At 43.9% G+C, this 18082-nt stretch overlaps 1 protein-coding gene and 1 long non-coding RNA gene across 2 annotated transcripts in view; one reads left to right on the forward strand and one right to left on the reverse strand.

Annotated features, from left to right (window-relative positions):
* FZD4 (frizzled class receptor 4) lies at positions 1 to 9621 on the forward strand. The gene is made up of 2 exons (XM_011938486.1): positions 1 to 541; positions 2856 to 9621. The coding sequence occupies exons 1-2, from the start codon at positions 257 to 259 to the stop codon at positions 4182 to 4184; spliced, it is 1614 nt and encodes a 537-aa protein (XP_011793876.1). The 5' UTR covers positions 1 to 256; the 3' UTR covers positions 4185 to 9621.
* The window catches only part of LOC105509306, a 110385-nt gene continuing 94736 nt past the window's right edge, over positions 2434 to 18082 (reverse strand). Inside the window, exons 2-4 of the long non-coding RNA XR_001001415.1 lie at positions 16155 to 16261; positions 4811 to 4957; positions 2434 to 4110 (exon numbers count right to left, since the gene is read on the reverse strand). This is a non-coding gene — a long non-coding RNA (uncharacterized LOC105509306). The remainder of the gene's footprint in view (positions 4111 to 4810; positions 4958 to 16154; positions 16262 to 18082) is intronic.

Consider the following 18082-nt stretch of genomic DNA (forward strand, 5'->3'; position numbering starts at 1 on the left):
CGGCCGGCGCCGGCTTGTGGGCTCGCCGCCTGCAGCCATGACCCTCGCAGCCTGTCCCTCGGCCTCGGCCCGGGACGTCTAATATTCCACACGGTCGCGCGCAGCTTCTGGAGAGCCGGCAGCTGCCCCCTCATCGCCTCATCACACTCCCTTCCCTGGAGCTGGGAGCAGCGCGGGCAGCCGGCGCCCCCGTGCAAACTGGGGGTGTCTGCCAGAGCAGCCCCCGCTGCTGCCGCTGCTGCCCCCGACGCTGGCCATGGCCTGGCGGGGCGCAGGGCCAAGCGTCCCGGGGGCGCCCGGGGGCGTCGGTCTCAGCCTGGGGTTGCTGCTGCAATTGCTGCTGCTCCTGGGGCCGGCGCGGGGCTTCGGGGACGAGGAGGAGCGGCGTTGCGACCCCATCCGCATCTCCATGTGCCAGAACCTCGGCTACAACGTGACCAAGATGCCCAACCTGGTGGGGCACGAGCTTCAGACGGACGCCGAGCTGCAGCTGACAACTTTCACACCGCTCATCCAGTACGGCTGCTCCAGCCAGCTGCAGGTGGGCGCCCCCACCCCTACCCCTGGCAGGACCCCTTGGGGAGGGACGCTCCAAACTAACTTTGCAGAGCCCATGCCAAGTTGATCATCCTAGCCTGAAGGAGACAGCTCTCCTGGAAAACTGATTTCCATCCCCACCCCCACTTTCTCAGGGACTGGAAGCCAAAACGTTGTGTAAGTCATCTGGCCTGGGAAAGAACCCACTCTTACACCCCGCCCTTCCGTTTTTCTTCCTTGCCCACCCATGTCTGGCCAGACCCCTAACCCCAGTGGAGCTGAGGGTTATCTCTGCCAAGGATTCTGGCCGCCACTGCTCGGTCGGCAAGTGGGAGGGAGCCAGCTTCAGCTAAGACTTGGAGGGAGAGATAAGGCGACCATGCCTCACCGACCTTCCCTCTCCCCACTATTTTTGGGGTGTTATTAAATGAAACACTACCGTACCTTTTTCTGCTGAATAGCCCCCTCCTCACGGCGTCCCGCAGGGTTTTAGAGGTCATGCATGAAGGAGTGGTTGGGTTGGCTTGAGTTCTTTCTTATCCTCAAAAGTTGAAGGCACGTTTAATGCTTGGAGGGTGACAAGAAGCTGCAGGAAGGTAGTTGGTATATTGGAAGAAATTTTTTTTGCAGTCATTAAAAAATGTAAAGCATATGTAATGATAGAGAAAAATGTTCCACAGTAATAATAATTTGCATATACAGGGTGATTATAGTCCTGCAAAAAAAAAATCATTGGGGTAATAAAAAACTGAAAGGAAAATTTTTCAAGTGTTAACATTGGTTATGTTTGGGTTGTTGAGGCTGGATGATTTTTAGAAATTTAGAAAACAGAGAAGTCGTGGGAAAAAGTAGACGTTAGTTGTCCAGGCTTCAGAAATCTGGTTTCTGGCCGGGCGCAGTGGCTCACGCCTGTAATCCCAGCACTTTGGGAGGCCGAGGCAGGTGGATCACGAGGTCAGGAGTTTGAGACCAGCCTGACCAACATGGAGAAATCCTGTCTCTACTTAAAGTACAAAAATTAGCCGGGCATAGTGATGCTCGCCTGTAATCCCAGCTACTCAGGAGGCTGAGGCAGGAGAATCTCTTGAACCTGGGAGGTGGAGGTTGCAGTGAGCCAAGATTACGCCATTGCGCTCTAGCCTGGGCGACTGAGAGCAAACTCCGTATCAAAAAAAAAAAAAAAAAGAAATCTGTGGTTCTGGCTGTAACTTCTGAGAGATAAGAAACAGACATATAGCTTACTTACTAGGTGCGTGTTTTTACGTAGGTCATTTTAAAATTTGGTTTGTGGTTTTGGAAAGATGGTCGGGATTAGACCTGTTGCTGCTGAAATATCCCTTTGGAAGTTCCAGAATTTTAGAACTAGGTTATAAAAGCTTAAGAAATTATCCTCCAGCTCTCAGTTTGGAAACAGCACATATCCTGACATCAGTGGCAATTTGTTGGAGAAACAGCTTTTGCAGGGGTATATATTTTTAATTACATGTATCCTGGGGAAAGTAGCCAAGCTGTTTTGAAGGACAAGACTGGATCCCTTTACATGCTGGAAAATAGTTACTTGTAACTCTAGACTTCATAGACAACATCTGTAAGGAGCCAAGCAGACTGTTTATCAATGCTGGAGGAATTGAGGACAGCAACTGGACTCTCCCCTGCTGGTATTGCAGTTTCAGCGACTTAACATTTACATTTTCCTATTGTGCTTCATTATTATTCATTGAGGAAACCTGGCCAAACAAATCCCTAGTGACCAGAGACCTCAATCTGCATCCTGTCCTTGAATCTAACAGTGTCTCAATTGGGCCATTTTTTGTTTCAGTATGGGACTAGTTTAAACAAATTTTTAAGGGGTAAAGTAGGGAGAAGAGAATACTAACAGGATCTACATTTTTTTAGACTTTTATTTTTAAAATGATAAAGAAATGGGGATAAAAATAAACCACCTGAGTCATATTAGTTTCTTTAGCTTTTTCAAATAGTATCTAAAATGAAAGGAGATTGAAAGCCAGTTTTTTAAAATTTATTTCAAGTGTTGTGCAAAGAGGGCTTATGCAATTCTTCACAGCCTATTTATTTATTTATTTATGTACATTCCTCTGGAAAGGATTACTAGAGCCAAACGAAGAAAAGTGTGTAAGTGATGGATTATCAGGCACCCTTGTTTGAGGTCAGAGTAAACAGACAGACTCCCCATAGATGGGTTTAAAAGTAGATACGTGCATTGCCTGGAAGCATTCAACTCAGCTTTGTGGGAGCATTTGGTCAAACTTCCAAGTCATTGGTTTTTTTTTTTTTTGTTCATTTTGTTACTTTTCCAGTTCTTCCTTTGTTCTGTTTATGTGCCAATGTGCACAGAGAAGATCAACATCCCCATTGGCCCATGCGGCGGCATGTGTCTTTCAGTCAAGAGACGCTGTGAACCCGTCCTGAAGGAATTTGGATTTGCCTGGCCAGAGAGTCTGAACTGCAGCAAATTCCCACCACAGAACGACCACAACCACATGTGCATGGAAGGGCCAGGTGATGAAGAGGTGCCCTTACCTCACAAAACCCCCATCCAGCCTGGGGAAGAGTGTCACTCTGTGGGAACCAATTCTGATCAGTACATCTGGGTGAAAAGGAGCCTGAACTGTGTTCTCAAGTGTGGCTATGATGCTGGCTTATACAGCCGCTCAGCCAAGGAGTTCACCGATATCTGGATGGCTGTGTGGGCCAGCCTGTGCTTCATCTCCACTGCCTTCACAGTACTGACCTTCCTGATCGATTCTTCTAGGTTTTCCTACCCTGAGCGCCCCATCATATTTCTCAGTATGTGCTATAATATTTATAGCATTGCTTATATTGTCAGGCTGACTGTAGGCCGGGAAAGGATATCCTGTGATTTTGAAGAGGCAGCAGAACCTGTTCTCATCCAAGAAGGACTTAAGAACACAGGATGTGCAATAATTTTCTTGCTGATGTACTTTTTTGGAATGGCCAGCTCCATTTGGTGGGTTATTCTGACACTCACTTGGTTTTTGGCAGCAGGACTCAAATGGGGTCATGAAGCCATTGAAATGCACAGCTCTTATTTCCACATTGCAGCCTGGGCCATCCCTGCAGTGAAAACCATTGTCATCTTGATTATGAGACTGGTGGATGCAGATGAACTGACTGGCCTATGCTATGTTGGAAACCAAAATCTCGATGCCCTCACCGGGTTCGTGGTGGCTCCCCTCTTTACTTATTTGGTGATTGGAACTTTGTTCATTGCTGCAGGTTTGGTGGCCTTGTTCAAAATTCGGTCAAATCTTCAAAAGGATGGGACAAAGACAGACAAGTTAGAAAGACTGATGGTCAAGATCGGGGTGTTCTCAGTACTGTACACAGTTCCTGCAACATGTGTGATTGCCTGTTATTTTTATGAAATCTCCAACTGGGCACTCTTTCGGTATTCTGCAGATGATTCCAACATGGCTGTTGAAATGTTGAAAATTTTTATGTCTTTGCTGGTGGGCATCACTTCAGGCATGTGGATTTGGTCTGCCAAAACTCTTCACACGTGGCAGAAGTGTTCCAACAGATTGGTGAATTCTGGAAAGGTAAAGAGAGAGAAAAGAGGAAATGGTTGGGTGAAGCCTGGGAAAGGCAATGAGACTGTGGTATAAGGCTAGTCAGCCTCCACGCTTTCTTCATTTTGAAGCAGGGAATGCCAGCATTTTGGAGGAAATTCTACTAAAAGTTTTATGCAGTGAATCTCAATTTGAACAAACTAGCAACAATTAAGAGACCCCACCCCGACCCCAGCATCAAAAAACCAATGATTTTGCTGTAGACTTTGGAATGATCCAAAATGGAACAGCCAGTTAGAGGCGTTCAAAGCTGTGAAAAATCAAAAACGTTGATCACTTTAGCAGGTTGCAGCTTGGAGCATGGAGGTCCTGCCTAGATTCCAGGAAGTCCAGGGTGATACTGTTTTCCCCTGCAGGGTGGGATTTGAGCTGTGAGTTGGTAACTTGCAGGGAGAAAGATTAACTTTTTGAACCCTTTACAATTTTAAATACTAACTGGGTCTTTCAGATAGCAAAGCAATCTATAAACACTGGAAACGCTGGGTTCAGAGAAGTGTTACAAGAGTTTTATAGTTTGGCTACTCTAACATAAACATCTTCTGTGGTGCACTGTCTGCTGTTTAGAACTTTGTGGATTGCACTCCCGAGAGGTGGTGTTAGAATCTTTCAGTGCCTTTGTCATAAAACAGAGTTGTTTGAACAAACAAATGTACTGTACTCACACACATAAGGTATCCAGTGGATTTTTCTTCTCTCTCTTCCTCTCTTAAATTTCAACATCTGTCTTCTGGGCTGCTGCTGTTTTCTTCATTTTATATTAATGACTCAAAAAAAAGGTATTTTTATAGGAATTTTTGCACTGCAGCATGCTTAAAGAGGGGAAAAGGAAGGATGATTCACTTTCTGACAATCAGTTAATTCAAAGGAAAATGAGATTTACTAAGTTGACTTACCTGACCGACCCCAGAGACCTATTGCATTGAGCAGTGGGGACTTAATATATTTTACTTGTGTGATTGCATCTATGCAGACGCCAGTCTGGAAGAGCTGAAATGTTAACTTTCTTGGCAACTTTGCATTCGCACAGATTAGCTGTGTAATTTGTGTGTGTCAATTACAATTAAAAGCACATTCTTGGACCATGACATAGTATACTCAACTGACTTTAAAACTAGGGTCAACTTCAACTTGCATTCTCAGAATGATAGTGCCTTTTTAAATTTTTTATTTTTTATTTTTTAAAGCATAAGAATGTTATCAGAGTCTGGTCTCCTTACGACAATGGAGACTTTTTCAGTTTTATAAAGGGAGCTGAGGACAGCTAATCCAACTACTTGGTGCATAATTGTTTCCTAGTAATTGGCAAAGGCTCCTTTAAGATTTCATTGGAGGCAGTGTGGCCTGGAGTATTTATATGGTGCTTAATGAATCTCCAGAATGCCAGCCAGAAGCTTGATTGGTTAGTGGGGAATAAAGTGTAGACCATATGAAATAAACTGCAAACTCTAATAGCCCAGGTCTTAATTGCCTTTAGCAGAGGTATCCAAAGCTTTTAAAATTTATGCTATACGTTCTTCACGAGGGGGTACCCCCCTAGCAGCCGCTTAAAAATTGCACTTCTCTTAAAACTGTAACTGGCCTTTCTCTTACCTTGCCTTAGGCCTTCTAATCATGAGATCTTGGGGACAAATTGTTGACTATGTCACAGGTTGCTCTCCTTGTAACTCATACCTCTCTGCTTCAGCAACTGCTTTGCAATGACTTATTTATTAATTCATGCCTTTAAAAAAATAGGAAGGGAAGCTCTGTTTTTTTTTTTTCAATCACATTTTGTGGAAAAACATTTCCAGGGACTCAGAATTCCAAATAGGTGGTCAAATTCTGGAAATAAGCATTTCCTCTGTTTTAAAAATGTGATTTGAGCCTTATGCCCATAGTTTGACATTTCCCTTTCTTCTTTCCTTTTTGTTTTTGTGTGGTTCTTGAGCTCTCTGACATCAAGATGCATGTAAGGTCCATCATATGTTTTGGAAGGCAAAGTCTTGGCTTTTGAGACTGAAGCTAAGTGGGCACAGGTGGCCCCTGCTGCTGTGCCCAGTCTGAGTACCTTGGCTAGACTCTGGGTCAGGTTCCAGGAGCATGAGAATTGATCCCCGGAAGAACCATTTTAACTCCATCTGATACTCCATTGCCTATGAAATATAAAATGTGAACTCCCTGTGCTGCTTGTAGACAGTTCCCATAACTGTCCAGGGCCCTGGAGCACGCACCCAGGGGCAGAGCCTGCCCTTACTCACGCTCTGTTCTGGTGTCTTGGGAGTTGTGCAGGGACTCTGGCCCAGGCAGGGGAAGGAAGACCAGGCGGTAGGGGACTAGTCTTGCTGTTAGAATATAGAGGTTTGTAATGCAGTTTTCTTTGTAATGTGTCAGTGATTGTGTGACCAAGGCAGCATCTAACAGAAAGCCAGGCATGGAGTAGGTGATCAATACTTGTCAATGACTAAATAATAACAATAAAAGAGCACTTGGGTGAATCTGGGCACCTGATTTCTGAGTTTTGAGTTCTGGAGCTAGTGTTTTGACAATATTTTGGGTTTTGACATGCGTTTTCCACAAATCTCTTACCTTTTCAGGGCAAAGTGTATTTGATCAGAAGTGGCCATTTGGATTAGTAGCCTTAGCAGTGCTACAGGGTTATAGGCCTCTCCTTTCACATTCCAGACAATGGAGAGTGTTTATGGTTTCAGGAAAAGAACTTTGTGGCTGAGGAGTCAGTTACCAATGACCTTCAATCAACTCCATCACTTCTTACATCGGTATTTGTTAAAAATATCAGTTATTGTTGTAATTATTGAGTGCCAACTGTATGTTAAGCCCTGAAATAGATAATCTCTGTTCTTCTAACTGATCTAGGGTGGGGACACACCCAGGTCTGCTGAACTTTACTGTTCCTCTGGGAAAGGAGCAGGGACCTCTGGAATTCCCATCTGTTTCACTGTCTCCTTTTCGTAAATCTCTGCCTGTGTGAGCCACCACACCCAGCCTGGGTCTCTCTACCTTTAACACATCTCTCATCCTTTTCCCAGGATTCCTTCCAAGTCAGTTACAGGTGGTTTTAACAGAAAGCATCAGCTCTGCTTCATGACAATCTCTGGAGAAATCCCTTAGGAAGACTATAAGAGTAGTCCACAAGGACATGGGCCCACACATCTGCCTTGGCTTTGCCGGCAATTCAGGGCTTGGGGCGTTCCATGTGACTTGTATGGGTGTCTTTGAGGACAGCATCTTGCTAGAGAAAAGGTGAGCATTGTCTTTTTTTCTATGAAACCTGCAGTAAATAGATATGATTGTAGCTTCCTCAGAAATCCCTTGGCCTCCAGAGATTAAACATAGTGCAATGGCACCTCCATCCAGCATCCTTTCTGGTAGACTCCTTTCTCCTGCTTATATAGGCCAAACCTCAGGGCAGGGAAACATGGGGGTAGAATGGTGCTGGCCAGAACCATCTGCTTGATCTTCTTGGTTGATTCATATCCTCTTTCCTTTATGGAGACCCATTTCCTGATCGCTGAGACTATTTCTGAACTGGCAACTTACTTGGGCCTGAAACTGGAGAAGGGGTGACATTTTTTTAATTTCAGAGATGCTCTCTGATTTTCCTCTCCCAGGTCACTCTCTCACCTGCACTCCCCAAACTCAGGTTCTGGGAAGCTCATGTGTCTAGACTCTGATTTTAGATTCTGTTCAGCACCTTTAGCTCTATATTCTCTGGCTCCCCTCATCCTCATGGTCACTGAATTAAATGCTTATTGTGTTGAGAACCAAGCTGGGACCTGAGGACACAAAGATGAGCTCAGCAGTCTCAGCCCTAGAGGAACAGACTCAGGGATTTCACCAGGCCGGTACAATATTTGATTTCTGGTGAGGTGGCCACAGCTGCAGTTAGGGAAGGGAGCCACAGAGCACAGACTTTCGAAGGAACCTCTTTTTTGTTTGTTTGTTTATTTGTTTGAGACAGAGTCTTGCTCTTTTGCCCAGGCTGGGGTGCAATGGCACAATCTTGGCTCACTGCAACCTCTGCCTCCCAGGTTTAAGCGATTCTCCTGCCACAGCCTTCCGAGTAGCTGGGACTACAGGTGTCTGCCACCACACCCAGCTACTTTTTGTATTTTTACTAGAGATGGGGTTTTACTGTGTTGGCCAGGCTGGTCTCGAACTCCTGACCTCGTGATCTGCCCGCCTCGGCCTCCTAAAGTGCTGGGATTACAGGTGTGAGTCACCACACCCGGCCTGGAAGGAAACTCTTAAAATCAGTTTACATCTTGTATTTTGTTCTGTGATGGAGGACACTGGAGAGAGTTGCTATTCCAGTCAATCATGTCGAGTCACTGGACTCTGAAAATCCTGTTGGTTCCTTTATTTTATTTGAGTTGAGAGTTCCCATCTGGGTTTGTATTGTGTCTGGCAAATGACCTGAGTTATCACTTTTCCTCCAGGGTTAGGTCATAGACCTTGGAAACTACTTAGAGAGCATTTTGCTCCTACCAAGGATCAGATACTAGAGCCCTACATAATGGATTTCATTTCACTCTAGCCTACATAGAGCTTTCTGTTGCTGTCTCTTGCCATGCACTTGTGCAGTGATTACACACTTGACAGTACCAGGAGACAAATGACTTACAGATCCCCCGACATGCCTCTTACCCTTGGCAAGCTCAGTTGCCCTGATAGTAGCCTGTTTCTGTTTCTCATGTACCTTTTTTCTCTTATTTGTATCAGCCAATTTCCAGAATTTACCCAGGCAATTTGTAGAGGACCTTTTTGGGGTCCTGTATGAGCCATGTCCTCAAAGCTTTTATACCTCCTTGCTCTCCTACAATATTCAGTACATGACCACTGTCATCCTAGAAGGCTTCTGAAAAGAGGGGCAAGAGCCACTCTGTCCCACAAAGGTTGGGTCCATCTTCTCTCCCAGGTTGTGAAAGTTTTCAAATCATACAAGTAGGCTGGGGCCCTGACTTGGCTGTGGGCTTTGGGAGGGGTAAGCTGCTTTCTAGATCTCTCCCAGTGAGGCATGGAGGTGTTTCTGAATTTTGTCTACCTCACAGGGATGTTGTGAGGCTTGAAAAGGTCAAAAAATGAAGGCCCCTTGAGTTCTTTGTAAGAAAAGTTGATTAAATATTAGGTGTAATCTGCAAAAAGATAACATGTGACTCCCCCTGCTCTGTGCAGCTGTTGGGCTGGATGCTCTATGGCCTTTCTTGGATCCTCATGCCACCCCACAGCTCCAGGAACCTTGAAGCCAATCTGGGGGACTTTCAGATGTTTGACAAAGAGGTACCAGGCAAACTTCCTGCTACACATGCCCTGAATGAATTGCTAAATTTAAAAGGAAATGGACCCTGCTTTTAAGGATGTACAAAAGTATGTCTGCTTCAATGTCTGTACTGTAAATTTCTAATTTATCACTGTACAAAGAAAACCCCTTGCTATTTAATTTTTGTATTAAAGGAAAATAAAGTTTTGTTTGTTAGCTTGTGTGTGACTTGGCATATTTCTGAAAGTATATGACAGCCACTAGGAAGCATGTACACCCAGCAGTGACAAATAGAGGATTCAGTTTGCAGGGCAGATTGGGAACTGCTTTCAGAGGGCCTCTTTCTTTTTTGCTGGGGCTCTTTTTCCCCTGTGGGATTTCTCCTGGGTCAGCAAACCCCCACAGTCCAAGGTCAACAGAATTGATTACTAATATGGTCATCAGTAACACTCAAGTAGGTCACATGGTGCTTTGGATATAACTATAGTTCTCAAGTTGTTATCCCAATGACACCTCTTTTTCTGGCATTTTCAATGCATGTGGCTGTCTTTGCCTTCCAAGCCCCACTGACTTAATCTGATGGCCTAAAAAAGAGTTTTCCCATCATTGCTAGAACTTTTGGCCTCTTAAAAAAGGGAAAGGAAAGGGGGCTTTTTTTTTCCTCAAAATTTTTTTTTTTTTTCTGGCTACACAGTGGTTCTGTTTGTGTAATGTACATGGGCATATGCCACATTTGTCAATCAGGAAAGTGGCTTCTTTAGCTAATTTTACAAATTGTGTGGTCTGTGTCACCATATCCAGAAAAGTCATCAGACAAAGCAAATTCAAAGCTACTATGAGGATATTGTTATGGGAGCCAGTAATATTACAGACCACACAGACAGAGGGAAGGAGAGCCATCACCGTCTGCTGATGTCCCAGATGTGAACGTCAGGCCTCTTGGTTTGCTTTTAAATTGCTTGCCACCCTTTAGCTTCACTTGAATACCACCCTGTTTTGGTGCGAGTAAAAAGCCCATTGAACAAGGATCTGCAATACTACTCTCCTTATCTGCAGATTGCTACTGGACACTTATCTCAAACCTTAAACGAAGGCAGGTATGTAATTTAAATGGTTTTCCCAGTAGGGCTGTGTTTCTCTTTCCGTTACCTCTTCATTAAGTAGTTATGAAGTTAAGGAAAGTCAACACAATTGGGAATGAATTCTTAATTCCTTGCACTTAAAGAAACATTTTCTGAATAGAAAATACTTTCATTTACATGATTTCATTTTATTCTCCTGGCATTTCTGAAGTCAGTAGGGCAGGCCTGATGACCTTCCTTTAGTGTGGAGAAACCAAGACGTAGAGAGGGCGAGGACAACCCAAAGGGGTTGGAGAAGGTTGGTTAGCAGGTCTTCCCATGCCCAGTTCAGGGTTTTGGTTGTAATTTTATTTTATACAGGGATTTATTTTGTTTTTGTTTTATACTCTTATGGGTTGCATGGTGTCCCCCTAATCTTAACCCCAGATACCTGTGAACATGACCTTATTAGGAAATAGGGTCTTTGCAGATTAAATCAAGTCAAAAATGAGTTCATACTTACTAGACTAGGGTGGGTTCTAATCTAATATCTAGTATCCTTATAAAAAAGAGGGAAATTTGGACACAGACACAGAGAGAATGCCATGGGAAGACCGACACAGAGATTGGAGTTACGCAGCTACAGGCAAAGCAAGAAACATCGATTGCTGGCAACCACCAGCCAGGAGAGAGGCAGGGAAGATTCTTCCTTGGATCCTGCAGAAGAAAACAACCTTGATCTTGGCTTTCTAACCTCTAGAACTGTGTAAGAATAAATACCTATGGGTGAGGTGCAGTGACTCACGCCTGTAATCCCAGCATTTTCAGAGGTCCAGGCAGGCAGATCATGAGGTCAGGAGTTCGAGACCAGCCTGGCCAATATGGTGAAACCCCGTCTCTACTAAAAACACAAAAATTAGGCATGGTGACGTGCACCTGTAGTCCCAGCTACTTGGGAGGCTGAGGCAGGAGAATCGCTTGAACCTGGGAGGCAGCGGTTGCAATGAACTGAGATCACGCCATTGCACTCCAGCCTGGGCATTGCAGCAAGACTGTGTCCCAAATAAATAATAAATAAATTCCTGTTGTCTTTAGCCACCCAGTTTGTGATAATTTGTTATAGCAGCCCAAGGAAACTAATACAGACTCTATCCCTCAGATTTCTTTCCTTTTTTTTTTTTTGAGATGGAGTCTTGCTCTGTCACCCAGGCTGGAGTGCAGTGGTGCAATGATTTGTTCTCAGCTCACTGCAACCTCTGTCTCCCTGGTTCAAGTGATTCTCCTGCCTCAGCCTCCTGAGTAGCTGGGATTACAGGCACCTGCCATCATGCCTGACTAATTTTTGTATTTTTGTGGAGACAAGAGTTTCACCATGTTAGCCAGGCTGATCTTGAACTCTTGACCTCAGGTGATCCACCCGCCTCAGCCTCCCAAAGTGCTGGGATTACAGTTGTAAGCCACCGCACCCAACCTCCTCTGATTTCTTTACTGCAAATAGTTCACTTGGAGTGGGTAGATTCTTTGGCACCTTTCTCAATAATGAGATCTGACTGTAAGCTTCTAGTTTTTAAAAGATTGTATAGCATACTCACTATAGTACATTTCTTTATCTGTAAACTGGACACCTCTAGAATAAATGCCATGATCCCCAACACTCTATGGTTTGAATTGGTCTTGACTGGTCTTTTGCCCACCTTCTCCCAATGGGAGCTCTGTGTGCATGGCCAGGACCCTAATTGGAATGTGACCCAAGGGTTTTTAGCATTTCGGTCCTGAGAACTGATTTTTTCTCTTTCCCATTTTAGCTTTCACATGCAATTATAATTTTAAAGTTGAGCTGACTCTTGACTAAAGAGGTCAGCCTTAGCCTCCTGTTTTCAGAGGTTCTGTGTACAAAAATAAACCAGACTGGGAGAAGGGCTTTATTCTGTCCTTCGTTTTCCTTCACGATGCAAGCTGGTATCCTAGGACTGGGAGGATCCCACTAAATATCTTGCAAATGTGTTTGACTTGCAAAAGTTTAGTCCAAAAGACTTTCAAAATGGACCTTGGCCTCACATGAAATTCTTAGAATTACCCTGTTTTTTTTTTTTCCTTCAGTCTATTTCATCTTTAGGCTAAGAGGGCCCATAGATTTATTTACCCTCATGGCAAAGGATTCCAACTTCTCAAATTCCCAGGGAAAGGGAATAGAAAATCAAATGTACTGCATTTTTCCATCCACTGCCTGATTTTCATCAGCTTTCCACCTGGTTTCCTATAAGCACCCAATTCTGCTTTCACCCAAGAACGTGCTGAATCTCATGGAAAGCCTGCATTATCAATGCCTTTCTCTTTAAGAGATTAAATGATTGGCTATGTAAATTTCCTGAAATGCCTGGGGTTGCATCATTCTACTTGTTATGAGGTAAATGGGTAGAATATACAGCAATGAGATGGAATAGATAAGTCACAGAAAAGCCTGTCCTGGTTTCATCATTTTCCTCTCACCCCTTTGCCTTCGCATATGTGTTGTTTCCTTTGCCTGGAATGTCCTTTCCATCTTTCTTTAACTAGGTTATGTCTGTCGTTTTTAAAGCCTTGTGTCGTCTTTCCTGGGAAGACATCCCTGATCCTCCTGCTTGCCACTTCCTGCTTCCCTTTCCTTTTATTGATAGGTAGGTTTAAGCCTCTGTGCATTCAACTCTGGGAGCCTTCCTTGCACTGTGATTGCAAGATCTGTGCATGCATCCATTTCTTACTAAACTGAGCTCCTTGAGTGTGACTTTGAGCACCTAAAGTCGTCTATTTATGTACTGTCAGAGCTTGGCACACTGCCTGGCACAGGGCACAAGTATCAAAACGTGTAGAAGGAAGGGAGGGAGGAAAGAAGAAATGGAGTAAGGAAGGAGGGCAGGAAGGGAGGGTTTTAACCTTGTTAGGTGGAGAAACTGAAGGGCTTTGGTGAGAAATGTGGCCACCATAGGAAGGAAACCAAAGGTGACAACAAGAGCCATCTGGTTGGCAGGACTTTGTGGGAAGATGCTACGGCACTAGCCTCAGAGAAAATTCTCTAGCCTCAAAGATAGGTTAGGGAATGATCGACTACCCCACCATGTTGCCTGTTGTAAGTTGTCTCTTTTAAATATTTGCTGAAAGTCTACTGTATATAGAACACTGGAATGGGCTAGGGAAGGGAAAGGGAGTGATTTTTAAAAACTATGAAATACGAAGTCCAACTTGGAGTCCAAAAGTGCAGATGACAAAACAGAGAAAGAATTCAGCTACTATTAAGCTTAAAACTCTAAACCTGGAAAAACAAATCCTCTACTGCTTAGTAAATATTTGTTGAATAGCTGAATGAGGGTCCATCATGTGCCAGCCACTGTCCTGGGAAGGCACCGTAGGGGACACAGATAAATAAGACACAACCTTTCCCTCTAGAAGTTCGCTGCAGCACACTACGTGCCTCCCTTTACACTCCTCGCCACAAATGATCAATGCTGCTAGTCCTATCACACTTAACTATGTTATTTCTTCCTAAGTCCCTAGGTCTTGTTGTTTAGCTTGAATAGAACAGTTTCTGAGTACCCAGTGTAATGGGCAAACAGTTCTAAACTGCTGTGGTCTCACCATTTCACCCCTCAAAGGACACATCTGCTGATGTCAACATGTAGGGAAGGTGCAGCGAAGAGGATAAAGAAGTGGGGATCCCAAAGACCATAACTCTTTTAAAACTTGGTCTGCTCATCAAAACCACCCCCAGAATTCAGAATGTAAAACTATAAAAATCGAAACTTACTCATTATGTGCCATCGGAGGTATTTAGTCAAAATTCAGCATCTGACCACCTTTTCTAGGCATATGTTGATTTACAGTATTTGCACCCAGTAGGGTCGTTTATGTAGGTGTGTTACCTTGTGCCCTCTGAACCTTCTTCTCTTACTACTGTTAAGTCATAATTGTATAAATACAAAGAGATTGCTCTATAGAAGTTAAAAGAAGTACAGTACATGGTCAGTCCTCATTTACCCAGAGTGAAAAGGATAAATGTGTGAATAAACTTGGCAGAGAGTTGCCTGGCGGGAGGTGCAGGGCAGTGAGTGGCTCAGTGTAACTGGAGCCTGAGATTCTTGGAGTAGGAGGGAAGGTGGGCTGACTCCAAGTTATGAAAGGCCTTGGAGGCCGTATTCGCTCCTGCGCTCAGCACAGGGGAGTCGGCAAAAGTTTGAAAGCAAGGAAGGTTCATGTCCCTGTTGGTGTTTTTACATAACTTGCTCTGTGTGCTGTGTGCACTGTGGGCTGGGAAGAAGGCAGGCAGGAGGCAGGAAGACCGGTTTGGATGAGAAACCATGAAGGCCTGAATGAAGGTGGTAGCAGAGAGATGGAAAAGAGGGGATGATTTTCAGAGAAGCCACAACAAATTGTGTCCTCTGTAGCTCTGGTCAATGAGCCGAATCTTTGCTTTCTAAAATGCCAGTGTTTCAGAGGCAAGGAGTTTGTTTGCTCTGCACACCTGATACAGCACACCCCTACATTGCAAATTAAAGATAAATAACGCCAAAGGCCACAGCAGCTTGCAACACCGACCAAGTACCCCTGGAGATCTTGAGTTTCACTGCATTCAGACTCCCCCTTGCAGTCCAAGGGTCAGCATGACACTGTTAGTGGAGGGGACAGGGTCCTTGGAAGGAGAGGGTAGCATTTAGTTGTTTATGTAGTGCTAAGAGGCCCCACCAGCTCTTCAGGACTCAGAGTTTTCTAACACGACTTACTTCTTAGAGTAACTGATTCAAATTTCATTGTAAAGGTTTAAGTTAGGACAAACTGAATCCAAGTCATGTCTCCCATGTAGATTTTGTTTCTTGACATCGTTTTCTTTGCTAACTACTGTGGATTGCCTAACTAGTTCTACAGAAAACGATATCATGGGCCCACACATTTTTTCTAATCCTCTTCCTTTTAAATCAGAAATTCAGTATAACATTTTCCATAAGTGAATGGAGAACCACTTCCTAGCTTTTTTGTGTGTCCCTCCACCCCTAAAAAAAAAAAAAAAAAAAAAAAAGAAAGAAACAACAACAGACCTTCCTTTTGGATTTACATCAGCATTTAGCTAACTTCCTGAACATTTCACCCATTTCCTGAACTTATTCTGAGGAAGGAAAAACATCCTCCTTCAGAAATAAATGCAAATAATCTCAGAGATTATTTCTATTAAATAAATAGTGTAAACGCAATGGAATTTCCTGTAAGATGTATATTTACCATAGATATTTCAATAAAAATGTATTTGTTGTGATTCTGTAGGACTAATGATATTTGCAGGTAGTCTGAGGAATCATAATCCTTAGTAGCCACTCGAGAGCTAAGTCCTGAACATTTGCAATTTTTACTCATGTTAAAAATATATATATATATATACACACACACACATATTTTTTAACTGAGAAATAGGAACACTATGGAAAAATTATGCTCTTGAGGTGTTTTTTGAAGCTTTGTTTCTTTTAAAAGAGGGCTCTAATGACACCTAGTGGTGAATACAGGCAGAACAGCTTTAGGACAGACTCAATGCAGTGTCCCTGTAATTAGGATTTTTTGTTTATGCATTTGCTTGGGAGAAAACACACTCCTTACAAGCACTTCTTAAGTACCCTTAATGCCCAGGAATCCTGAGAAGTAATGACATGGAAATGTTTCCCTTACATGTTTCTGGTGATGTTCTCTTCTCTTGATTGATGATTCCTCAGAGCCTGCCCACCTCCTAGGGCTGAACAGGCTCAGTTTTAAGAATGAATGAAAAATGTGAAGCTCTGCAGAGGAAAAACATCAATACATCAAGTGAGAAATTTCCCTGTATTTTTGAGAAGGCCTCCTCCCATTTGGCTATCTTTTAATGGAGAAGTGTGGTCCTTTTCTGCTGTGTATGTCTTATTGACTTCTTAAAGTTTTACTCTAGGCTGACTGCCTGTCATTTCTGAATGCTTTACAGGGGCCTTCTTAGGTTCTCTAGTGTTTGGCAGTGGCTGATTTTTAAAGAGAGAGGTGACAGGGATCTCAGAGAGGCTGCCCTCACTCCAGCCCCACCCAACCCCCACCCCCAGCCCCTCAGAAGTCATCTAGGACAGATGACTATCTGTCCTCCTTGCACCACCCCCAGGAAGGAGCTCCTTAATCCATCACATCGGTTGATATTCTTTTTTGTGTCCAAACCCCTCAGAGTGATATCACCCTCAGGTCTGGCTCTTCCCCTCTCTTCCAGCCACATCACTCCTCCTCCTCGGACACACCCTATGCTCTAGCCAATCCCAGCCACTTCTAGCTCCTCCTGTCCTCAGGCTGTTTCAGCCTTCTCTGCTTGTGCATGCTAGACTCCTCAGCCAGGAGACTCTTCCCCTCCATGGCCCTTCTGCTCATTCTTCAAGTCCCTGCATAAGTGTTTCCTTTTCTTCTTCAAGTCCCTGCATATGCGTTTCCTCTTCTGGGAGCATCGCATGATCCAATCAAGCAGAGCCTGTAGCACCTTCTGTTAGGGCACCTCTGAACCTAGTTCAAACATCTATAATTGCATGTGTTATATTACATTATATTGTTCTTGTTTGTTTCTCCTCTAGATGTGTTTGAGCTTCTCAAAGACAAGAGCTGTTCTTGCACCCAGTACCCTGGCTGGTTCAGGTGCTCCACAAATGTTCACTGACATCCTAGCAGCAGCCATTTGTGGCACTGGATTGTTCCATTTGGCTGCAGTGTCTTGACAGGAGCAAATTAGGAGTGGGACAACTAGTTCAAGGTAGCGTTGACAATGAGAGGACTAGCTCTTTGAAAATGTGCAGAACCATTTATTATCCCAAATGACCTCAGCTTTCACACCACTAGGAATAAGGTGCTTTCACAAAAATAATCTCTAAGTTTCTGTCTAGTTCTAACATTGGAAGATTCTGTTACTAGAAAGGGGTCTGGATCCAGACCCCAAGAGAGGGTTCTTGGATCTCACGCAAGAAAGAACTATGGGGGAGTCCATAAAGTGAAAGCAACTTTATAAAGAAAGTAAAGGAATAAAAGAATGGCTACTCCACTGATAGAGGGCTTCTGGTTGCCTATTTTTATGGTTATTTCTTGATTATATGCCAAACGAGGTGTGGATTATTCATGCCTCCCCTTTTAGACCATACAGGATAACTTCCTGACATTGCTATGACATTTGCAAACTGTCATGGTGCTGGTGGGAGTGTAGCAGTGAGGACAACCAGAGGTCACTCTCATGGCCATCTTGGTTTTGGTGGGTTTCTGCTGGCTTCTTTACTGCAACCTGTTTTATCAGCGAGGTCTTGATGACCTGTATCTTGGCTGACCTCCTATCTCATCCTGTGACTTAGAATGCCTAACCATCTGGGAATGCAGCCCAGTAGGTCTCAGCCTTATTTTATCCAGCCCCTACTCAAGATGGAGTTGCTCTGCTTCAAACGCCTCTGACAATTCTATAATTAGGGGAGCCATGCTTTAAAATATGGTTTTAAAAAATCTAGGGCTATGGTAGAGAGTCTACAATTGAACACAAGAATATTTTACATATACTTGTCTTTTTTTCTGGGGAGATGGTTCATACTTTTCAAAGAAGGGGTCTGCGATCTCAA

Source organism: Colobus angolensis, unplaced genomic scaffold, assembly GCF_000951035.1.
Source record: "Colobus angolensis palliatus isolate OR3802 unplaced genomic scaffold, Cang.pa_1.0 Scaffold174, whole genome shotgun sequence".
Taxonomy (NCBI): Eukaryota; Metazoa; Chordata; class Mammalia; order Primates; family Cercopithecidae; genus Colobus; species Colobus angolensis.